Source organism: Aplidium turbinatum, chromosome 14 (genome assembly GCF_918807975.1).
Source record: "Aplidium turbinatum chromosome 14, kaAplTurb1.1, whole genome shotgun sequence".
NCBI lineage: Eukaryota > Metazoa > Chordata > Ascidiacea > Aplousobranchia > Polyclinidae > Aplidium > Aplidium turbinatum.
In genome coordinates, this window is record NC_137485.1 from 12,757,878 (window position 1) to 12,775,277 (window position 17,400).

General features: G+C 37.6%; 1 protein-coding gene across 3 annotated transcripts; it reads left to right on the top strand.

The window, feature by feature from the left end:
• Positions 1-2,268: 2,268 nt before the first annotated feature.
• On the top strand, positions 2,269-17,046 carry LOC145783473 (uncharacterized). 3 transcript variants are annotated; one of them, XM_082595358.1, is made up of 13 exons: positions 2,269-2,339; positions 3,379-3,496; positions 6,768-7,042; positions 7,804-7,936; positions 8,755-8,846; positions 9,761-9,929; positions 10,416-10,529; positions 11,615-11,770; positions 14,284-14,434; positions 14,840-14,972; positions 15,489-15,668; positions 16,116-16,233; positions 16,843-17,046. In XM_082595358.1, exons 2-13 carry the CDS (start codon positions 3,457-3,459, stop codon positions 16,950-16,952), a joined length of 1,671 nt encoding a protein of 556 aa, XP_082451484.1. In that variant the 5' UTR covers positions 2,269-2,339; positions 3,379-3,456; the 3' UTR covers positions 16,953-17,046. The 3 variants fall into 3 exon arrangements, 2 of the variants coding, with proteins under 2 accessions (XP_082451484.1, XP_082451483.1); XR_014290927.1 differs by lacking the exon at positions 2,269-2,339 and adding an exon at positions 5,655-6,447 and having other exon boundaries at positions 3,381-3,496; positions 6,772-7,042; positions 16,129-16,233; positions 16,843-16,978; XM_082595357.1 differs by lacking the exon at positions 2,269-2,339 and adding an exon at positions 5,655-6,447 and having other exon boundaries at positions 3,381-3,496; positions 6,772-7,042.
• The last annotated feature ends 354 nt before the right edge of the window (positions 17,047-17,400 follow it).

A 17,400-nucleotide genomic window follows, 5' to 3' on the forward strand; every position in this document is an offset into this window, starting at 1 on the left:
AGAGTGCTGCTTGTGAGTGTGGCGAAATGCAGACGGCAGCCCACATTATCAAGGATTGCCGGCTATACAGACCACCCCATGGTATGGAAGGCCTAATTTCCATCGATGACGACACCAGGCAGTGGCTAACCAACGGATGCCCTGACATATAGCGACAACACGAGAGAAGAAGAACTACACTTAATGTTTGGGACTCTAAAGGCCTCTCCTGAGAAGCTATCCAGAAAACCTTTTTTGTAATATAACGAAAACAGTAGTGACTTTGACCTCATTTAACATCTTATAAACAAACAACTATGATTGTAAGCGATAAGTTTCTGGGCAGCCGATTGTAGCATCGAATAGACAGCGATAGACACGTGTTTCGCCCATGAGGCTGGGCTCATCAGTATCGCACCGTAACTGATGAGCCCAGCCTCATGGGCGAAACACGTGTCTATCGCTGTCTATTCGATGCTACAATCGGCTGCCCAGAAACTTATCGTTTATTGGAGGTCTTAATGGCTAGCGTGGAAGCTACACCGTTATGGTTAGCGAAGCGTTACTGCTGCTCGCTGTACTAGCGAGTGATCAGCCTTGTGCTGATGGCCGGGAAGAACACCCCTTCTTCATATGATTGTAAGCATTAGTCATTGCCATTTTCACATTTGCGTCATCGCAAACACTTATGATGTCAGCGGCAAATATATCAACATTTTACAGACAAATAGACATAGAGCAATATGACAGCATAGACAAAAATGCCAACCAAATTTGTAAAAACTGTGCCACCGCAGGCAAGGCATAGTAATCCACAGGTAGGCTATGTTTTTTACGTTTGCAAAACAGAGGCCAAAAAGTTGTTGTAACTGAAACATAACAAAACATCATTTAGTTCTTGATACTTGTACAAATCATTCAGTTATTGCTCTTCTTTTTATACCTCATCGAGTTATGGGCAACTAATAAATAAGGAGATAATTGTTGAACTAAAAATAATTACCAGTTTAATCTTGCAGTGAGCTGACGTGCTTAGTCGAGACAATAGCTTTCTTTCAATTTTAGTGAACTTTGCTTCGATTGTGTTATCGTACAAAAGGTACAAATTGATATAAAATTGCTGCATAATTGTTGCGAGTTTGCCAAATGACCAAAACGATTTGAAGACATATAACCCTAAAAAATTAACAATGACATTTGCTTTATGCGAATGTAAAAAATTAATAAAATAATAGTTTGCTGATACTGGAAGTTTTGTCTGCGTTGATTCAGGAAATGGCTGAAAGGTGTGACACCTTTAATTAAATAGTAGTAAATTTGATAACCTCTTCATACCTTTTCAAATTAAAATTCTCAACAATACACCACTTTGAACATTTTTTAGATAAAATTCTGTGAAAAAAACTTTAAACTTGACATTTTTGTTTCGTTTTTGAGAAGTTAACACATTATTGATCACAAAACATCATTATTTTCTTGGTGTGCTGGTTGGTTGGTTTTGAATCTTTATCCTCGGATTTACAAAGCCTTGATATATTATTTCTGGTAGTTTCGCATTTTTAGAGCCTTTTGACGCAGGGCCTGTTACCGAGATTCGCAGAGTGAAGTTTTAAATTATTGAAACGTTGTTGCCGGGGAATTATTCCATCCACTAGGTGCCCCTAAATGGAAAGCTGTCCTGAAATGCGTTGCTCAAGCGCACACCCGTGAGTCGAACCAGCGCCGCTTGATTTTGAGCCGAGCACGGAATCACAGAGCTAATGGGGCGGACTACTGTAGTAGCTGTTTTTTCATTTTTATCTTAAACACTAATTTAAACACTAAATTGAAGTAAACATACTTGCTACCATCTTAAAAACCTTCCGTGCTTCACCCTTGGTGAAATTTCAAAAACTTTGCATTCAAATACAATAAGAATTTTTCCTAAATCATTACCAAGTGTGAAACAAGATGTTCAGTTTCTTGGGAGAGGAGCAAATATATTTGCTTTAATTCGCTCTGCTTGGCGTTTTGCGAGGTATTGCGCACTTTTTTATGTTAATAATGTTTATTGCATAAGTATTAAAGAATATTGATTATGGGTGAAACAGCCTGTAAAAGTTTTTGGAGGCTAGTAACTGCATTTAATGTAATATTGATTATAAGTATTTTTATAACGAAATGATAACCTTTTTGTCCATCTTCGTTTCTGAAGCAATTTTGAATCAGACCTAAACGAAACGATTTTTAAGTGACGTCATAAAGAAAAGTTAAGGATTGTCTTTTATATGATGATGTGTGGTGATGCAGAAAAAACATAAATTGCAAACAAGCATAAGGTAAAGCAACTTCAGAAATTTCTTTTGCAATCGCTTGAAAAGGTTAGTGCTAATAATATCAGTAAAAGCAAAATTAGGTGTTCTGTAACAAGGCTAAAATGTTTTATTGATCTGGAGCACTAGGCCGCCTGTTTTGTTGTTATTTAAAAAATATATATACAACACATGGTAGCAGTAGCGGATCTAAAAAAAGATTAAGGAATATCAAAGCTGAATTGAAACAAAAAGTGTGAGAGAGATTTACAATGTAAAAGTTAAAGTCCGAAAATCAATGGTTTCAACAGGGGTTGGAAGGGTTAGTTAGATTTTAATACATTTCTTCTTTGTCTTTGACTCCAATAATGTTTTTTGTTTGCAACTCTCGTTTTTGTATTTGACCATAATCCCCACATCAAACTTTGGTTGTAGAGTTTTAATGTAAAAGCTTTGGTTTAGAAATGAACTTAAATTTAAAACACTTCAAAACTTAGCATATCTGTATAGATTTGTACGGTATGTGAAATTTATCAGGAACACTGCAGTAATTTCAGCTTTGCCATTTTTTGCAATAATTTTGTAACGCAATCAGCGCAAACGTATCCTGTGTCTGTGCATATGATAGTTTTCATGCAAAAGTAAAACGTTGAAAATTCATCCAAAATATCTCCACTTTCGTCCATAATACAAAGCACCATGTCATAGGCTACATCTATCAGCTGATACGTTAATTCTTTTATCATGATGTATTTGACTGAAGAGTTTTTTATCAGTTTTTGAGGGGCACATAACTTATCATCTGCTACTGGTTAAAACCACCTCTGCCACTGTGCAGTCCGTTAGGTTCATATAGGCCTACTGTGATCAAATGAGCAAGAAAAGTTTGAAAAAGACTACAAAAAAATACAGCCTAATGCCCTTTTGTTTACGCAACTGCGCGGCAGCGATGTGATGTTTTGTTTTGGCATATTTCAGTATGTAACTCAGTGTAAACCAGACTGGGCTAATGTCAACATAATCTATATGTGAAACACTCAATTAAATTTTGTATTTATTACAACGAACAACTTAACATGACCTATACACGACTGAGTCGAATTTGCAGATTACAAAGTGGTCTAATCAGACAGTTTCAATCAGAAATACTTCAGTGGATGCTTCAAAGATCAAGTCTGAAACAAGTATGCCTCACGAAGACAGCCGCCATCCGCACATAAACAAAGGTAAGTTTGTAGCAGACCACAGAATGAATCAATCGTGCGGTTTCGACGTCGAGATAACATTTTTGCGAGGCCCGCGTGGTTCATCTTTAATTACTCAGGAAATAGATTAGATAAAAGAAATCACTTTGGTAAAGATGATATTATTAGTGATAAATGTGTAGGCAGTGGTTCCTAACTTACATTGACCATGCACTCCGTGGGAGTCGGTAAATGCATTGATTTTTGACACAAATACCAAAATTGCAGCACTACATCGCCGATATTTACTAAGCTAGTTATAAAAAATGTTCACTCAGTGGCACTCCTCTTACAATTTAAGGTTTGTAAGCTTATTATTTTTTTGAAAGGAACAAGAAAAAAGTTGAAAACAACGGAGTCTACAAACTCTACATTGACCTTATTCCATTATTATTATGATGATATTCACTTGCTGATACCCCCATCACAATGCAAATTCTTCAACGCCGTTTAAACTTGTGATTTATTGTGATTTAACTATTGTGATTTATCTTTAAATTGAAACCTTTTTATCTTGAGTTACATCCTTCCACAAAGCTGTAATATTTCGTCTTCAGATAAGCGAAACAACGAAACACGCTTTTTGGAAGGCGTAAGAGCTAGTGAATAATAATCAACTGAGCACTTTTCTTTTGCATGAGACATCTACATAATACATTTGACAGAGCCACACCCAAGCTTGCATTGATGATAAATAAAAAACACTATTAAATGCTTAAAAATTGTCAAAAACGACAACCTGATCCCAAGATTGCGTGATAGACAGTCACAAATTCTATTTCGTGCCTTGAATTGCCTTTCATTACATAAACGTGTGACTTACTTTTTTTTTGATAGGTTGTTTAGACATTTTTAATTGCATCATTGGTGATTAAGAGATGGTTGATAAAAATGTAAATTAATCTTAGTTTTAATTTCTAAAACAGTTATAGGTATTAAGCTATTAATAGTGTTTTTCTTGGAAGTTTTGTTTTCTAGCGATTTGTTAAATTTAGTTGTCGTTCTCAGCCTCTGACACTCACGTTTTCATTAGTTACAAGTAAACAATTATGGTAATAGTTGAACAGTTTCAGCTTCAAGTTGACGCATCTATGCACATAACTTTTCTTATGGTCGTGAAGGACAGTAGGTTACAATGCAGGTAACCTGCGCCACAAATAAGAGATTTGGTTATATTTAAATTAACCGATTGAGCTGTGATCGGCAATACTCAAGAATAAAGTGGAATTGAAAAAAGATTGCATTGCGTGTGGCAGTCAATCAATTGTACGCCCCTCGTTGCTCATAGGCTCATGATCCTTTACAACCAACTCCCTGGAGGACAAAAGAACAACCTGATCCTTTTGACCATGATGAATATCGCCAAGCACACCATCATCCAAAAGAAGATATCTCTGGACATAGGCGACACATATATACAGGACACAAAACGGTCCACCATTCAAGCCCTGTGGGTCATCATGACAAAAACGAAAGACATAACACAAAAGCATAACATTCCTTTGTCATCTGACATTTCTAATCCTTCCAAACCTCCTCCTACGGTCAGAAGAAAGAAGAACCAGTCGAGATCCACTCTTCAACCACCCTCTCAGTCGTCCTCGGTGGTAGGGATAACTGATTGCAGCGGTGGGTTTCACTAGCACAGTACGGTCGTAGATCATCTTTGAAGAAGTTTAGACAGCCAAGGGCGTAACAACCCACCTTTAACCCGTCCCTCTCACTCATCTGCAACGGCCTGATGCCGGAAGAGTGATTGCAGCGGGAGATCTTTAACCGTCCCTCTCCGTTGTTCCACTCGCCCTGGGATGACAGGATTGCAGCGGCCCATTCCAAGACGACTCTGGGGTCAGCGAAAGCTACCCTCCCTCTGGCCGCTCCTCTCTGGCATCTCCGCCAAATGAGGTGTCAGACTGCAGTGGCCCGTCTCCCACAAGCAGGTGCCCTTCTTCAAGCGGGCAACAAGAAGATACACACACACAAACAATTTCAAATAAAATTAAAATTAATTCTCTACCAAAATGCGCTAGTTCTTGAGCTTGACCCGCCATCTCCTAGACTGCTCCAAGATCAGCAAGAGGAAAGTTGAGACAGGCAGATCAGCTTGAGGCAGCCACTAACCAAACATTTACATCCACAGAATACCATCTACCGCGGTGGGTCCCTTCGGTCGTAGTGAGTCCCTCGCCTCCCTGGTAGGTATCTTCCATGTAAGTATGGTGTGCCTGCTGAGTGTTTGGGTGTGTGGACGGCTCCCGGAGCGGACGCACTAATGATGAGACAGGAAACAAATCCATTCCATATGGACAATTTGTAAACCTGCAAGATGTAGTGGTATCCATCTTGAACTCTGAGCGTTGCGCGAATGAAAAAAAAAATCATAGGCTAACGAGACAAGCATAGCTCCACGCAGATTGAAACATGTTTTGGTGTGGTGATAAAGCTTTTGTTTGCTGCAGGCTTGTGTAACAGTTCTTCTGGTTATAAACTCAATCGATTTAATAGCCAAATACTCAGTCCCTCTGTTTCTGGTAGGCTTGGGTTCGAGCCTGGTCTGGTCACGTCAAAGGCTTTGGATAGAATACTGCCTGTGTTCCGCAGTTGTGTACAAAGTAGTGAAAGGACGACAAAACTGAAATACTGTGAAACATATCAAGAAAGTTACGCGGTTGAAAAACATGTTGGGCTTATAAATAAAAATAAAAGACAGATCAAAATGAAGGGAGTTCATAAGGGGGTCAAAGAAGAAGACGAAGAAGAAGAAGAAAAAAAAGAAGAAGAAGAAGAAGAAGAAGAAGAAGAAGAAGAAGAAGAAGAAGAAGAAATAAATATAGATAATTCTGTTATTAGTGTCTTCATATCACAAACATGATAGCCTACAACTTTAAAAAAATCGCAGTCGATCACGATGTACAAAAACAAACTCAAGGCAAGTCCTTCGCATAAGTGATCACGACGTGACCAATAACATGATTGTGTTTGTTATGAACGTGCTTTATTAAATGGCCAGGGATGCAAAAGCAGCTTGCAACATGATTTTTAAAATTCTGCTTATAAAAATACATGACAAACCTTCAAAATCAACCCTCCAAATTTGGAATTGCAGGAAGAGGAATGGATCTACGCTCAGCATTTTCAACTTAAACTCTCTGCTAAACATTAAACTTCGCCCTCTTAACAGTTCAAACTTGTTCATTTAAAATAAGTAGTCTGTGCAACATATTTCATCTTTAATTCTTGTTTTACCTTTCAGACAGGGATGAAATTGAGGAGAAAAAATTCAGAAATGCTTTGGGGGAAGTCGTGGTTCCTGGATTTCCAGAGTTTCATCAACTCCGTAATTTAGTTTCCAACGCCAATCATTTTGTCGTCAACTTGGAAAAATGCAGCGACGTTTTTCTAAAGGTTATATCGAGTATCAAAAGACACTTGAGAAAAGCCAATGTCTTAGTCGCTACCTTAGAAAAGGCACAGCGAGAAACCGTTTTGAAAATGCTGGACATAAAATGGGCAGATGCTTCGATTCAGGTAACGCTTTTATTTCCGATAACCCTTCAATGAAAACTGTCATATGATTTATATTTGCAGCATTTTTTTCTTTGCTAGTTTATATGTATTAAAAGTGTTAAACTTTTTAATCTATTGCGGCACAACCCATGACGAAGCAAATTTAGATTTTATAAAATGTTATTAGGTTATACAAATGGTAATTTATAGGCCTACATCTTGTAAAAAAAATGAGTAGCATATTATACTTTTTTATATCCTTAACTTGATTATCTACAGACTTCAAATCAATACATGCTTACACAAAACCACAAGAAAAAGTTATTTTCTCTTACCACCCGAATATTTCGATAAAACAATTTGTAACATTTTTTTATTCGATAAATGGTATTCATGCCACAAAAAGAATGCTCCATGTCAGTTGCAACACTGAGCAGTTATGTAAACCTACTGAAATGAAAAAAAAAAAACTCTATATGGATTGTTTTCTGAGCTCGACGAGATTTAGAGTGAGGACAGCTTTTATGGTAAGAAGAACTTTGACGTTAAAAGCGTTCAATTTATTTCCATTCATACTTTGGCATGAATGGAAATATTTTTTAATGTAACCTCATTGAATGATCATTATTTTTTTTAATGCAATAAAATTGTCTGATGTAACTATTAAATTCAAGCATCTTTATTCAATAAACAGTTTTATACATTGCTCCAAGAAGATAATCTCTTCCCCAAAAGTTATTATTATAATAAGATGACGTTGTAGATGTCCCATGTCTTTGCAGGTCTCTCCGAAAGCTCCAGAACTCAAAAGACATGCCAAAAAATCACAAGGTGCCTGTATAGAAGAAGTACTGATGTACATGGTACTTGTCACCAAAGAACTTGCCCCTGCAACAAGCAGCTTATTGGAAATAGGTAACCTTTATACTGTACTCTTCGAGTTAAAAAGAAATAACCTATTTAGTAAAGTTGTTACCATATAAAAGTAAAAAAGCGTTTATTACTTTTATATGAACCAGTGACGCACGCAAGAAGGTTTGGGGGATCAAAACCCCCTATTGAACTTGATATGTATATTTTTTATTGCCAATCATGGCTTTCTTACACAAGTAATCGCCTACTTCATTCGTTAGTGTAGCCTTTTTGTCTAAGCTGCGGTTTAGGAAGATCTGTTTTTGTTGTGATATATAATTAATTCATAGCCAGGAAATTGACTGTGACAGAAAAAAACCAAAAAAAATACAACTAGCAGCTAACATCTAAGTTACAAGAGTTTCGCCTGCTTCAAAGCTAGAGTATATGCTTTTGTTGTTTTGTTGTGTGCAAAGCTAGTTATAGGCAGTTTACAATACAACTCGGCGACTACTGACCCAAGCAAACTGGAATTACCCGCTTGAATTAATCATTCCGACGGTCTGTATTTCGGAGCCTAGTCTGATTTTTTGTCAGCTACAACAGTTTCCAACCTTTCTCGGGACCGGTCGCTTTAACTTTTGTATGACCCACTTGGCTTAGCTGCAATGAGATTCGATTACATTGAGTAGCTTGTATGCTAAAAAGTTTTTAAAACAATAACTTTCTTTAATTTTGACAAATTTGTTTTGTCTTTCATTTCGAAATTATAACGTTGGTTTTCTGTTTTCCTCAAAAAAATAAATAAAATGCATGCGAATCTTAAACGCAGAAGGCGTTGCTTTTTGTGGTGCGTTTTTTCATCAGTAATTTGATTTCAGAAAGCACCAAGACTGAATCTTCAGCCAGCGATTCAACGTTGATCACTGAAAAAACATTTGAAACAAAAGATACCGAAGATCCAAATAACCAGGTGAATTCTTCCTTTTAATAAAAATCAAATCACCCAACCAATTATTTCAAACATCGATTCAACGTCTCAAAATTTTTAATCAATGTGAAAAAAATTATTTGTTGGATAATAATGTATAATCATCGGCTTATCGGATGTTTACACTGGATGCATGTAGAAAAAGAACTTTCTCACTCTTTATGTCGGAAGTTGGAGTAATTAGATATTCACTCGTGGAACTCCCGTATGTAATCACTGGAGTAGTCAAGCATCTATAATATGATGAATATCGTGTTCAACTACAAGCCAGCTTGATTGTTTTCCTAGCAACCATGCCAAAAATGCGACAGTCGGCACCTGCATGCTAGGGTATCTTTATCTCGTTACGTTTAGACCTTGGTGTTTGGTTTCAAAGCAAACAAGATTGAAAGTACATAGGCTACAGTTATTTTCAGCTTAAGTTAAGAGAAATGAGCTTTTGTTACGCATTTGACACAATCGATACAACAGAAAAGATCTAACACGCAATGATACAAATTATAGTTTAACCTATTTTTAGCAAAATGAAAAACTGGAGTTTTCTTTCAAAGCAGAAAGCTCTAAAATGCATTTGTCATTATAAACCTCTAACGACTTGAATGATTTGAAGAAGCTTAGCATGTGATTTGTCGCGTGCAACAACTTTACGACTTCGGAAACTGAAGTTTGAATTTAAGTTGCGACAAATGTGATAGCCTACTCATTCAATGGTCGTAGCCTTAGTTAAGCCTTCAAACTTAATCTAAGTTAATTACTTAGCCCCCAATTTTGTTGCTGTTTGAAACAGTTGGGAAAGCTATACTATAGAAGAAGAAAATGAAATAAGCCCAGTTTTATTGATAAATATCACAGAAATAAATATATATTTGCTTGATGTTTTTTGCTGCATATTTCAGAATCTTTCTGACGAAAATAACGCCTCGATTAATCCTACAGAAAAAGTGCTTCGACAAAAATTCAAAGAAAATAGAAAGTTCCGCAATGTTATTTTCATAATTGTGCTGACTTCACTTCTCATAAATGGCGCCCTGGCTTTTGCGTTGTGGAAAGAGTTACAAAGAAAGAGTTAAGTTGAAAAACTTTCTGTAGCAGATTGGGAAACTTTTTACCACTATAATAAAAAATAAAAAACAAAGAACGAAAAGCCGTGCGGACAGACTAATCAAATAAGTCATGGACATATTTTTAAATGTCATTTCAGTTAAGTTGAAGGATAGGTGTTCTACGAAAGATAAAAACACCTATATTAAGTAAACAATATATGTCACTGTTAACACTTGATTTCTTTAGGTTGTATAACGTGTAAACAGTCGCCTATACCGCATTATACTATATGTTAAGTTCTCAAACTATCATTAATCTTTTTGACAGTCTTGGTAAGTATCATTTTCAAAGTAGGCTAATTAAACAAATTTTAATCAGAAAATTTATTGGTGAAACAACGTTTCTAAAGTCTATAGGCTATTTCATGGCCGCTACTTTTTCTTTGCCTGAATCAATACTTCTGGGAGGCAGTCTGACCATGATGAAAAGATGTTTCTACTTTTTCAGATACCATTAATACGTTGAAGCAAGACATAACAAACACGTTTGAAAACTTTGTCAGCAAATGTCCCATTCTTCCAACACTTCAACATGGAAATCCAACTTGTGACGTGGTGTCAGGTGATTACGCACAAAAAACAACTCACGGTTGTGAGTTTTAAACGTTAAACACATGGGCGGAGCAAAAAGTGGAGCACCATATCGGCATTGCTTCAATAAAAATGTAAACTTTACAGTAGGCTAGTAGTCTCGGCCATGCTGTGGAATGATAAACGTTTTTTCCTTTAACCATTTTTAAATTATGATTTAGATGTGGTAGCCTACCCCAGGCAGCAGCAAAGTCTGATACAGACCCTCATCACACCGGTATAGTGATCTGACCTGGTGAAAATCTGCTTTAAATAAAACGGCCGTCTGGGATAATTAGTTGAATTCAGTCAGTTTCTTTCTGATCTACACGACGAAAGCGATACACTCCAACATAGCAGAGGACTCACGAAAACAATGACGAAGATAATATTCAGTATTCACTGAACAGAAACTTTTAAAATAAATGGGTTGGTTTTGAATCTTTATCCTCGGATTGACAAAGCCTTGACACGTTATTCCTGATAGTTTCGCATACTTGCAAAGGCTTTTGACGTAGGGCCGGTTACCGAAATTGACAAAGTGAAGTTTACCGATTGCGGAAGTGTTGTTGCTGGGAAATTATTCCATCCATTAAGTGCTGCTGAACGGAGAGCAGTCCTAGAATACGTTGCTCAAGCGCATTCCCTGAGAGCCGAACCAGCGTCGCTTTGCTCTTGAGTTGGGCGCGCAACCACTGAGCTAACGGGGCGGACAATCGCGAGATTCGCAAAAGGATTAACACTATACGTTGCTGGTTTGGGCACATTTTAGTCATATACAACTCAGAAACTGAAGTTGATCGTATCTCTATAGCTTCAGATCCCGTCCAAAAGAAACATTTAAAATGCAGTGGGTGTAACTGTAGAGCTAATGCTTGGCCTCTTAGATCTAGACTCCGGTTTTCTGTTTTTTCTTTGAGCTGGCGTTGCTTTTCATGATAGCCTATCACCAATTCTGTATGTATAAAGTTACAAAGCTAATGTAATTTATGAATGATAATAGCGTAGCCTTTTTCTCTTCAAATTTTTGATAGAGAAAGACAAGTCTGAAACTAATTGTTGATTTCCTATGTCAAGATCCAACAGCCACGAGATTCTCCAAACATATTTTCCGATGCGTTTTTACTTGTGACTACGGCTACAAGATTTCTTCAAATACCCCCGTACGATGTATCGGAAAAGGAAAATGGAATGCTTCTTCTCCAATATGCACTGAAACGCCTTGCTTCTCAGGTAGCACATACCACATGACATCGCAACCTAAAAGTTTTCATACTGGGGTAGGCTAGTTTCCAAAAAAAACTGAGCAGTCTGTTTTTGCTTTTGGTGGAACCTTTGAAAGGTTCCTATTCAAATAGAATATACAGTATTTATGCTTATAGGCTACTTTTTTTAGTTTGCAATTTGAGTAAGGCCCTTCGAAAGTTTAAAGATCCCACTAAAGGTGAAAAAGCTGAGAAGATTTTTTGGACAGTAGTAACTTGCCTATCACTTGCTTTAATTGGCTCTGCTTGATTTTTTCCTATCCCAATGTGAAAAACATTTTGCAGGTCTACAATAAGGTATCCTATTGTTCAATGTTTAATCTTGATACGCTATTCCAGGGGTGGGAAACCTTTTTAACACAAGGGCCAGTTAGGAAAATGTAATGCTTACATGAGGACCGCACATCAAATAAACACTAATTCATATTTCCAGCAATGGAGTTTATGTTATTGTAATTTTGTACAAGAATATAATAAACACTAATTCATATTTCCAGCAATGGAGTTTATGTTATTGTAATTTTGTACAAGAATATAATCCTCGCGCAAACAGTGACGCGGGAACTATTTTTCTTTAGGGGGTGGGACTGAAGCTGCCGTAGTGTTGTCAGCTTCTGGAGGTCTTCGCCCCCCACACCCCCCTTACCTAGAAGAACATTTAAAACTGGTAGTAAGCATTCGGTCCCCCTCCTGTGTATAAGTAGATGCCAAAACACACACCTTGTAAATTGTAACAAATAAAGAACAGCAACAACAAAACAGCTGTTCAGGAAATTAAAATTAAAAGTGATAGGCTATGAAAACGGCAGTTTGTAGAAATGAGTTCTCACACGCTTCCGAAAGTTGCTTTTTGCTCAAGTGTTTTCTCTATGAACTGTGTCATGAGTTCTTTGACATCGACATTGTCCAAAATTTTTGGTGGACATGCATCAACGCAAGATGAGTATGGTATGGTAGGTCTTTTTTGTGTCATTGAACGTCACAACCGCGTTTTTAGGCGTCTTAGAGCAGAAAAATGTTCTGATGATGCAGATGAAACCGAGAGGCAAAGGCAGAGCTCCACGAATTTTCGCGTTTCTTTGAAAAGATCTAGTGTTTGAGGGTTTAGTTGTGATAGTATCTCAGCAACCTTTTGCACGGAGTTTGCCGTTTTTCCACTTACAACATCGCTGAGCAAGGTAGCCTAAGTTTCTTGTTTAGGCGACCTTTTCAGATGGCATCGGGTAAGCTGATCTCAGTATCAGATCTTTCCTCACCGTTTGCACAGCTCAGAAGGACCTTCTCTCTGTTGGCTGCTGTAAGCAGATCCGCCTGGTCGAATCTTCGATCAAGCTCAGCTTGAACCAAATCAAGGGCTTCGATGTAGCCTATTGCCGTTTTCACGCTCCTTCTCCCGCAGACGACAAAGCATCCGATCCCTCTGTGTTTCGAAATCTTGCTGGAGTTTTGCTCATTCTGGGATCATTTGGCGTATTTAGGTTATTGGCAGACGCAAAGACGTTCGCTGCTTCCATATGCTTGGAAACAGATACATCTTTTCTGAGATTTTTGATTAGTTTGCGGAAAATGGTGATGGATTCCAAAGCTGAAGAAGCATAGATCTTCTTGTTTTGGAGCTGTCTTGCGACGGCTTCTGCAGGTTGAAAAACTTCACCGCTGCAGGTAGGCTAATCACAAAATAAAGTCGCATCTTGCGTGCTTGTTTTACCAAGCCGAATATCTTTGCACGTAGCCTACGTCCCTCTCATTGCACAAACGAACAAAACGAGACGAAAAAGCAATATCATGTATTATTGTAATGTTCAGAAGTAGGCTACAGCGTAAAATGTAAATACTGCAGAAGGATGTCCAATAAATGATGGACAGCCGTGTTATTAGGGAGGGTGACTAGTACCGCTACTGCGAGGTATAGATCGCTGTGATTGACGACTCTTTATTGAGAATGATGAGCGCGACCACACGTAACAGGAACTCGATTCATTGTAGCAATTACTATTCGATTCTGAAAATATGTTATGTACCTTAAATTGTCAGAATTTTCTAGGGGGGGCTAAAGCAATTATCGAAAATTTCAGAGGTGGATGAATTAGCTATAGGGGGGCTTCAGCCCCTTGAACACCCCTACTTCCCGCGTTCCTGGGCGCCAAAGTTATTTCAAAGGTACAGGGAAGTGAAAAGACGGTCATATCACTTCTTAAGCTTCGAAATTGTGTAAATCGAGATGAAAATAACCTTAATTTAAATAGCCTTATTTGAGGGAAAATAGCTAGAAGAAGATGAAGGGCTCCACAAAAAATGGAAAAGGGCCGCATGCGGGCCGCACGTTGCCCATCCCTGCGCTATCCGAATAATACGGTACATTTTTTTGAGCTGGACAGGTCTGTAGACAGTAGAGTACAAATGCTTCATAGCCTACTTTCTTAGTTTTGGGTAGAACCTCAAAAAATAAACCAGTTTTAAAAGCTGTGATGTGTTTTGCAGTTCGAGACCGTGACTGTGCAAATCTTGCCCGGTCAGGAAAAGCGGGCAGGACAGGAGTCTATACCATAACACAATGTGGAGTGTTCAAACCACTACGGGTATATTGTGATTTCAGAACAGAAGGTGGTGGGTGGACAGCTATTCAACGAAGGTAAAATATGTGACCAGTTAAAACACAGAATCTGGTGTTGTTTATATTCAGTTGTGTTGCATTGCAATTTACTGTATAGAGTGTAGATCAATCCAAAACAGTCTTCTGCTTTGCTGCTGGTCTATTCGTTTTCCTTAACTAAACAAGTTTTTGTCCTATAGCCTACATAATAGAAATAGTTTTATCTACATTACAATATGAATTGTGATTTTTTGCATTTTCCTTTTATAGTTAGATTCAAATTTCCGAAAAACTAAAATTTTATCATACTTACCATCTAACTTTAATTTAAAGTATTGTGAGGTTATGAACTCTGTCTCGTAAATAAATAAGAAAGAACAAAAAAGTCACAAACAGTATTAGGTCATCGACGGCTACAGGCCTGTTCTACTTTGCTACTTACAGAGTGGACAAAAGAACAAACTTCACAAAGACATACAGCCAGTACGAGTTTCCCTTCGGAAATGGAAGAGGAAGTTACTGGATTGGTTTAAAAATGATGAACCATTTAAGTGTAACCGAGGCGCAAACTCTTATGGTAGGCCTTAGCCGATTCATTATTACCTTTTAAAATTAATGTTGACAGTTGAGGGGCATTTATGTTTTCGGAGCGTTTGAGGGATAGCTTCTTTTGAAAAATTGTTTTCACAGCCTGCTGTAGTCTATATGAAGGCTTTGAACTAAAGATGCAAGCCGGTCACTGTAGACTAATGGACAAAACGATGTAGGCCTATAGAGTATCTGCGTGTACGTGAAATGATGTTACCAGGAAATTGTTTCATCAAATAAATGTCTCGGAATGAAGGGATGTCCTTGAACTGCACTGATGAGTTGTATGCTAAACAGTAAGCGCAAAATATGAAAACACCTTTGCTTTATTTTCTGTTCATTTGCTTAAAGGGTAGGATGTTTATCAATTGAGTTATTGGAGCGGTGTGTTCACACCAAGTAGCCTTATGATAGTCAGATTTGCTTTTGTAAAATGAATAAAACACATCTACAAAAAAGTTGATTGCTGATATATCGGTTTCACTTGATCACTTTTCTTATTTAGGTCGTTTTAACGGATTGGTTTTATCCAAGCTATCACTATTCGAAAGCTTACGCCGTTTATAACAACTTCAAAGTAGATGATGAAGAAAGGGCTTATCGACTTTCAGTTACAGACTTCCAAGTTACTTCATATAGTTACGAAAATTCAGGAGATAGTTTAAAAGAATCAAACGGAATGCAGGTAGGCTAAGTTATTGGCAAGAGCGTAACCACGTGACTGAAAGAAGACTACACCGTTTCTTTGCTCTTGGGCAAGCAAAAGATCGACTCCATACGTTTATTTTATTTGTGCCAAATACTGTACTGTCTACTGTCCTCTTTTAGTTAACTTTCTCCGTGATAGGCTAGCACAAAACTGCTTTAGGCTACTGTAGGCTACTCCACTGGATTTTTCATTTCGAAATCATAGCGTGGATTTCTGTAAATTAGTTTCAGAACAAAGTGTTCTCACGCCGCTTAGTGTTGCTCAACTGATTTCACTTTGAGAGTGAGTTTTGTTTGTGCTAGCTGTTATGGAACACAATACACGGTGTTATCCAGAATTTACATTTTCATGAGCTTTTATAGGTTGCTCAAAAAAAGTTTAGGATTTAGTTGTTTCTTTTCAATTTTTGAAAGAACGATGTAGTTTACCACGATAGATGCAGACCACGATTGGAATGAAGTCAACAACTGTGCAAAGATCATGAAGTCCGGATGGTGGCATCGAAATTGCACGTCAGCAAATTTGAACGCGCCCTATTCAGGTAAATTCGTGGGACTTCTCGCATGCTATTAACCAGTGAAAGCAGAAAAAACATTTAATTCGGAGATACTGGGAAATTTTGTGAAAATATTTGTTTATGGCATGAATGTCAAATAAATGACTAAATCTACATTTTACATTTCACCAAAGCAAAAACTCGCTTATACAGCCAAGATTTGTTTGTTTATGTTCCCTAAGGAAGCCTTATAACTGTGTCAAAAACTCAGAGTAATGGCAGACTTTTTAAAACGATTTTCAGTTACATTTTTACTTCAGTAAACTCGATTTACTATGCAACACATCTGGCTTCGGCCAGGATAGTTGGATAAGCGCCTGACGTTGTGAATAAAGAAAATGCAAGATCAAGCAATGAGCTGATTTGACTCTCGAAGTGTTCTATTAAGCAAGGCACTGAATCTGTCAGCTCAGCGGCACCCAGTGGATAAAATAATTTGCAGGCAACAACGATCGGAGTTCACACTCAATTTTGGTAACCGGGCCTGCTTCAGCAGCTCAAAGCCTCTAAAGCATTCCAAACTGTCAAGTAAAGCTCCATAAAATAAGCTATTGTTTTATCACTTCACGATATTGCCTGATGTATTTTATGAAGATCATCCCACACACGGGTCAACTACGATTCATTGGAGAACTTGGAGGAAATATTCTTCACTGAGGAGCGTGGAAATGTTCATCCGGCCAAAAGCGTGGACCAAAAATTGAATTTATTGTCTGTGGTTGCAGCTTCCATCGAGCAAACGCTACAAATTTTGTTTGGTGAAGACTAAAATAGTGAAGTTACGAGTTGTAAACAGCACTGGCTAATAAATATTGAATACAATTTTATTGGTGTGGTCATTTGAAAGGTAATGATTTCATGCCCAAAATCCAAGCTTAATTTATGACCGAGTAAGCTTAAACCTTACGATAGATAATGAAAGACTTCAGCATGTCTCATGTCCAGGCCTGGATTAACCATTGTGCTAGGGTGTGCTAAAGCACAGGGGCCCCGCAGACAGAGGGCCCCACTTTTCCTAAAAATGAAATAAATAAAATAAAATAACAAATTTTTCCTGAAAACAATTTTCAAGAAAAAAAATTAAGAAAAGTTGGGCCCCTTTGTCTAAAAAAAGTAACACATTTATCAATATATCTCCCCCTTCACGTGAAA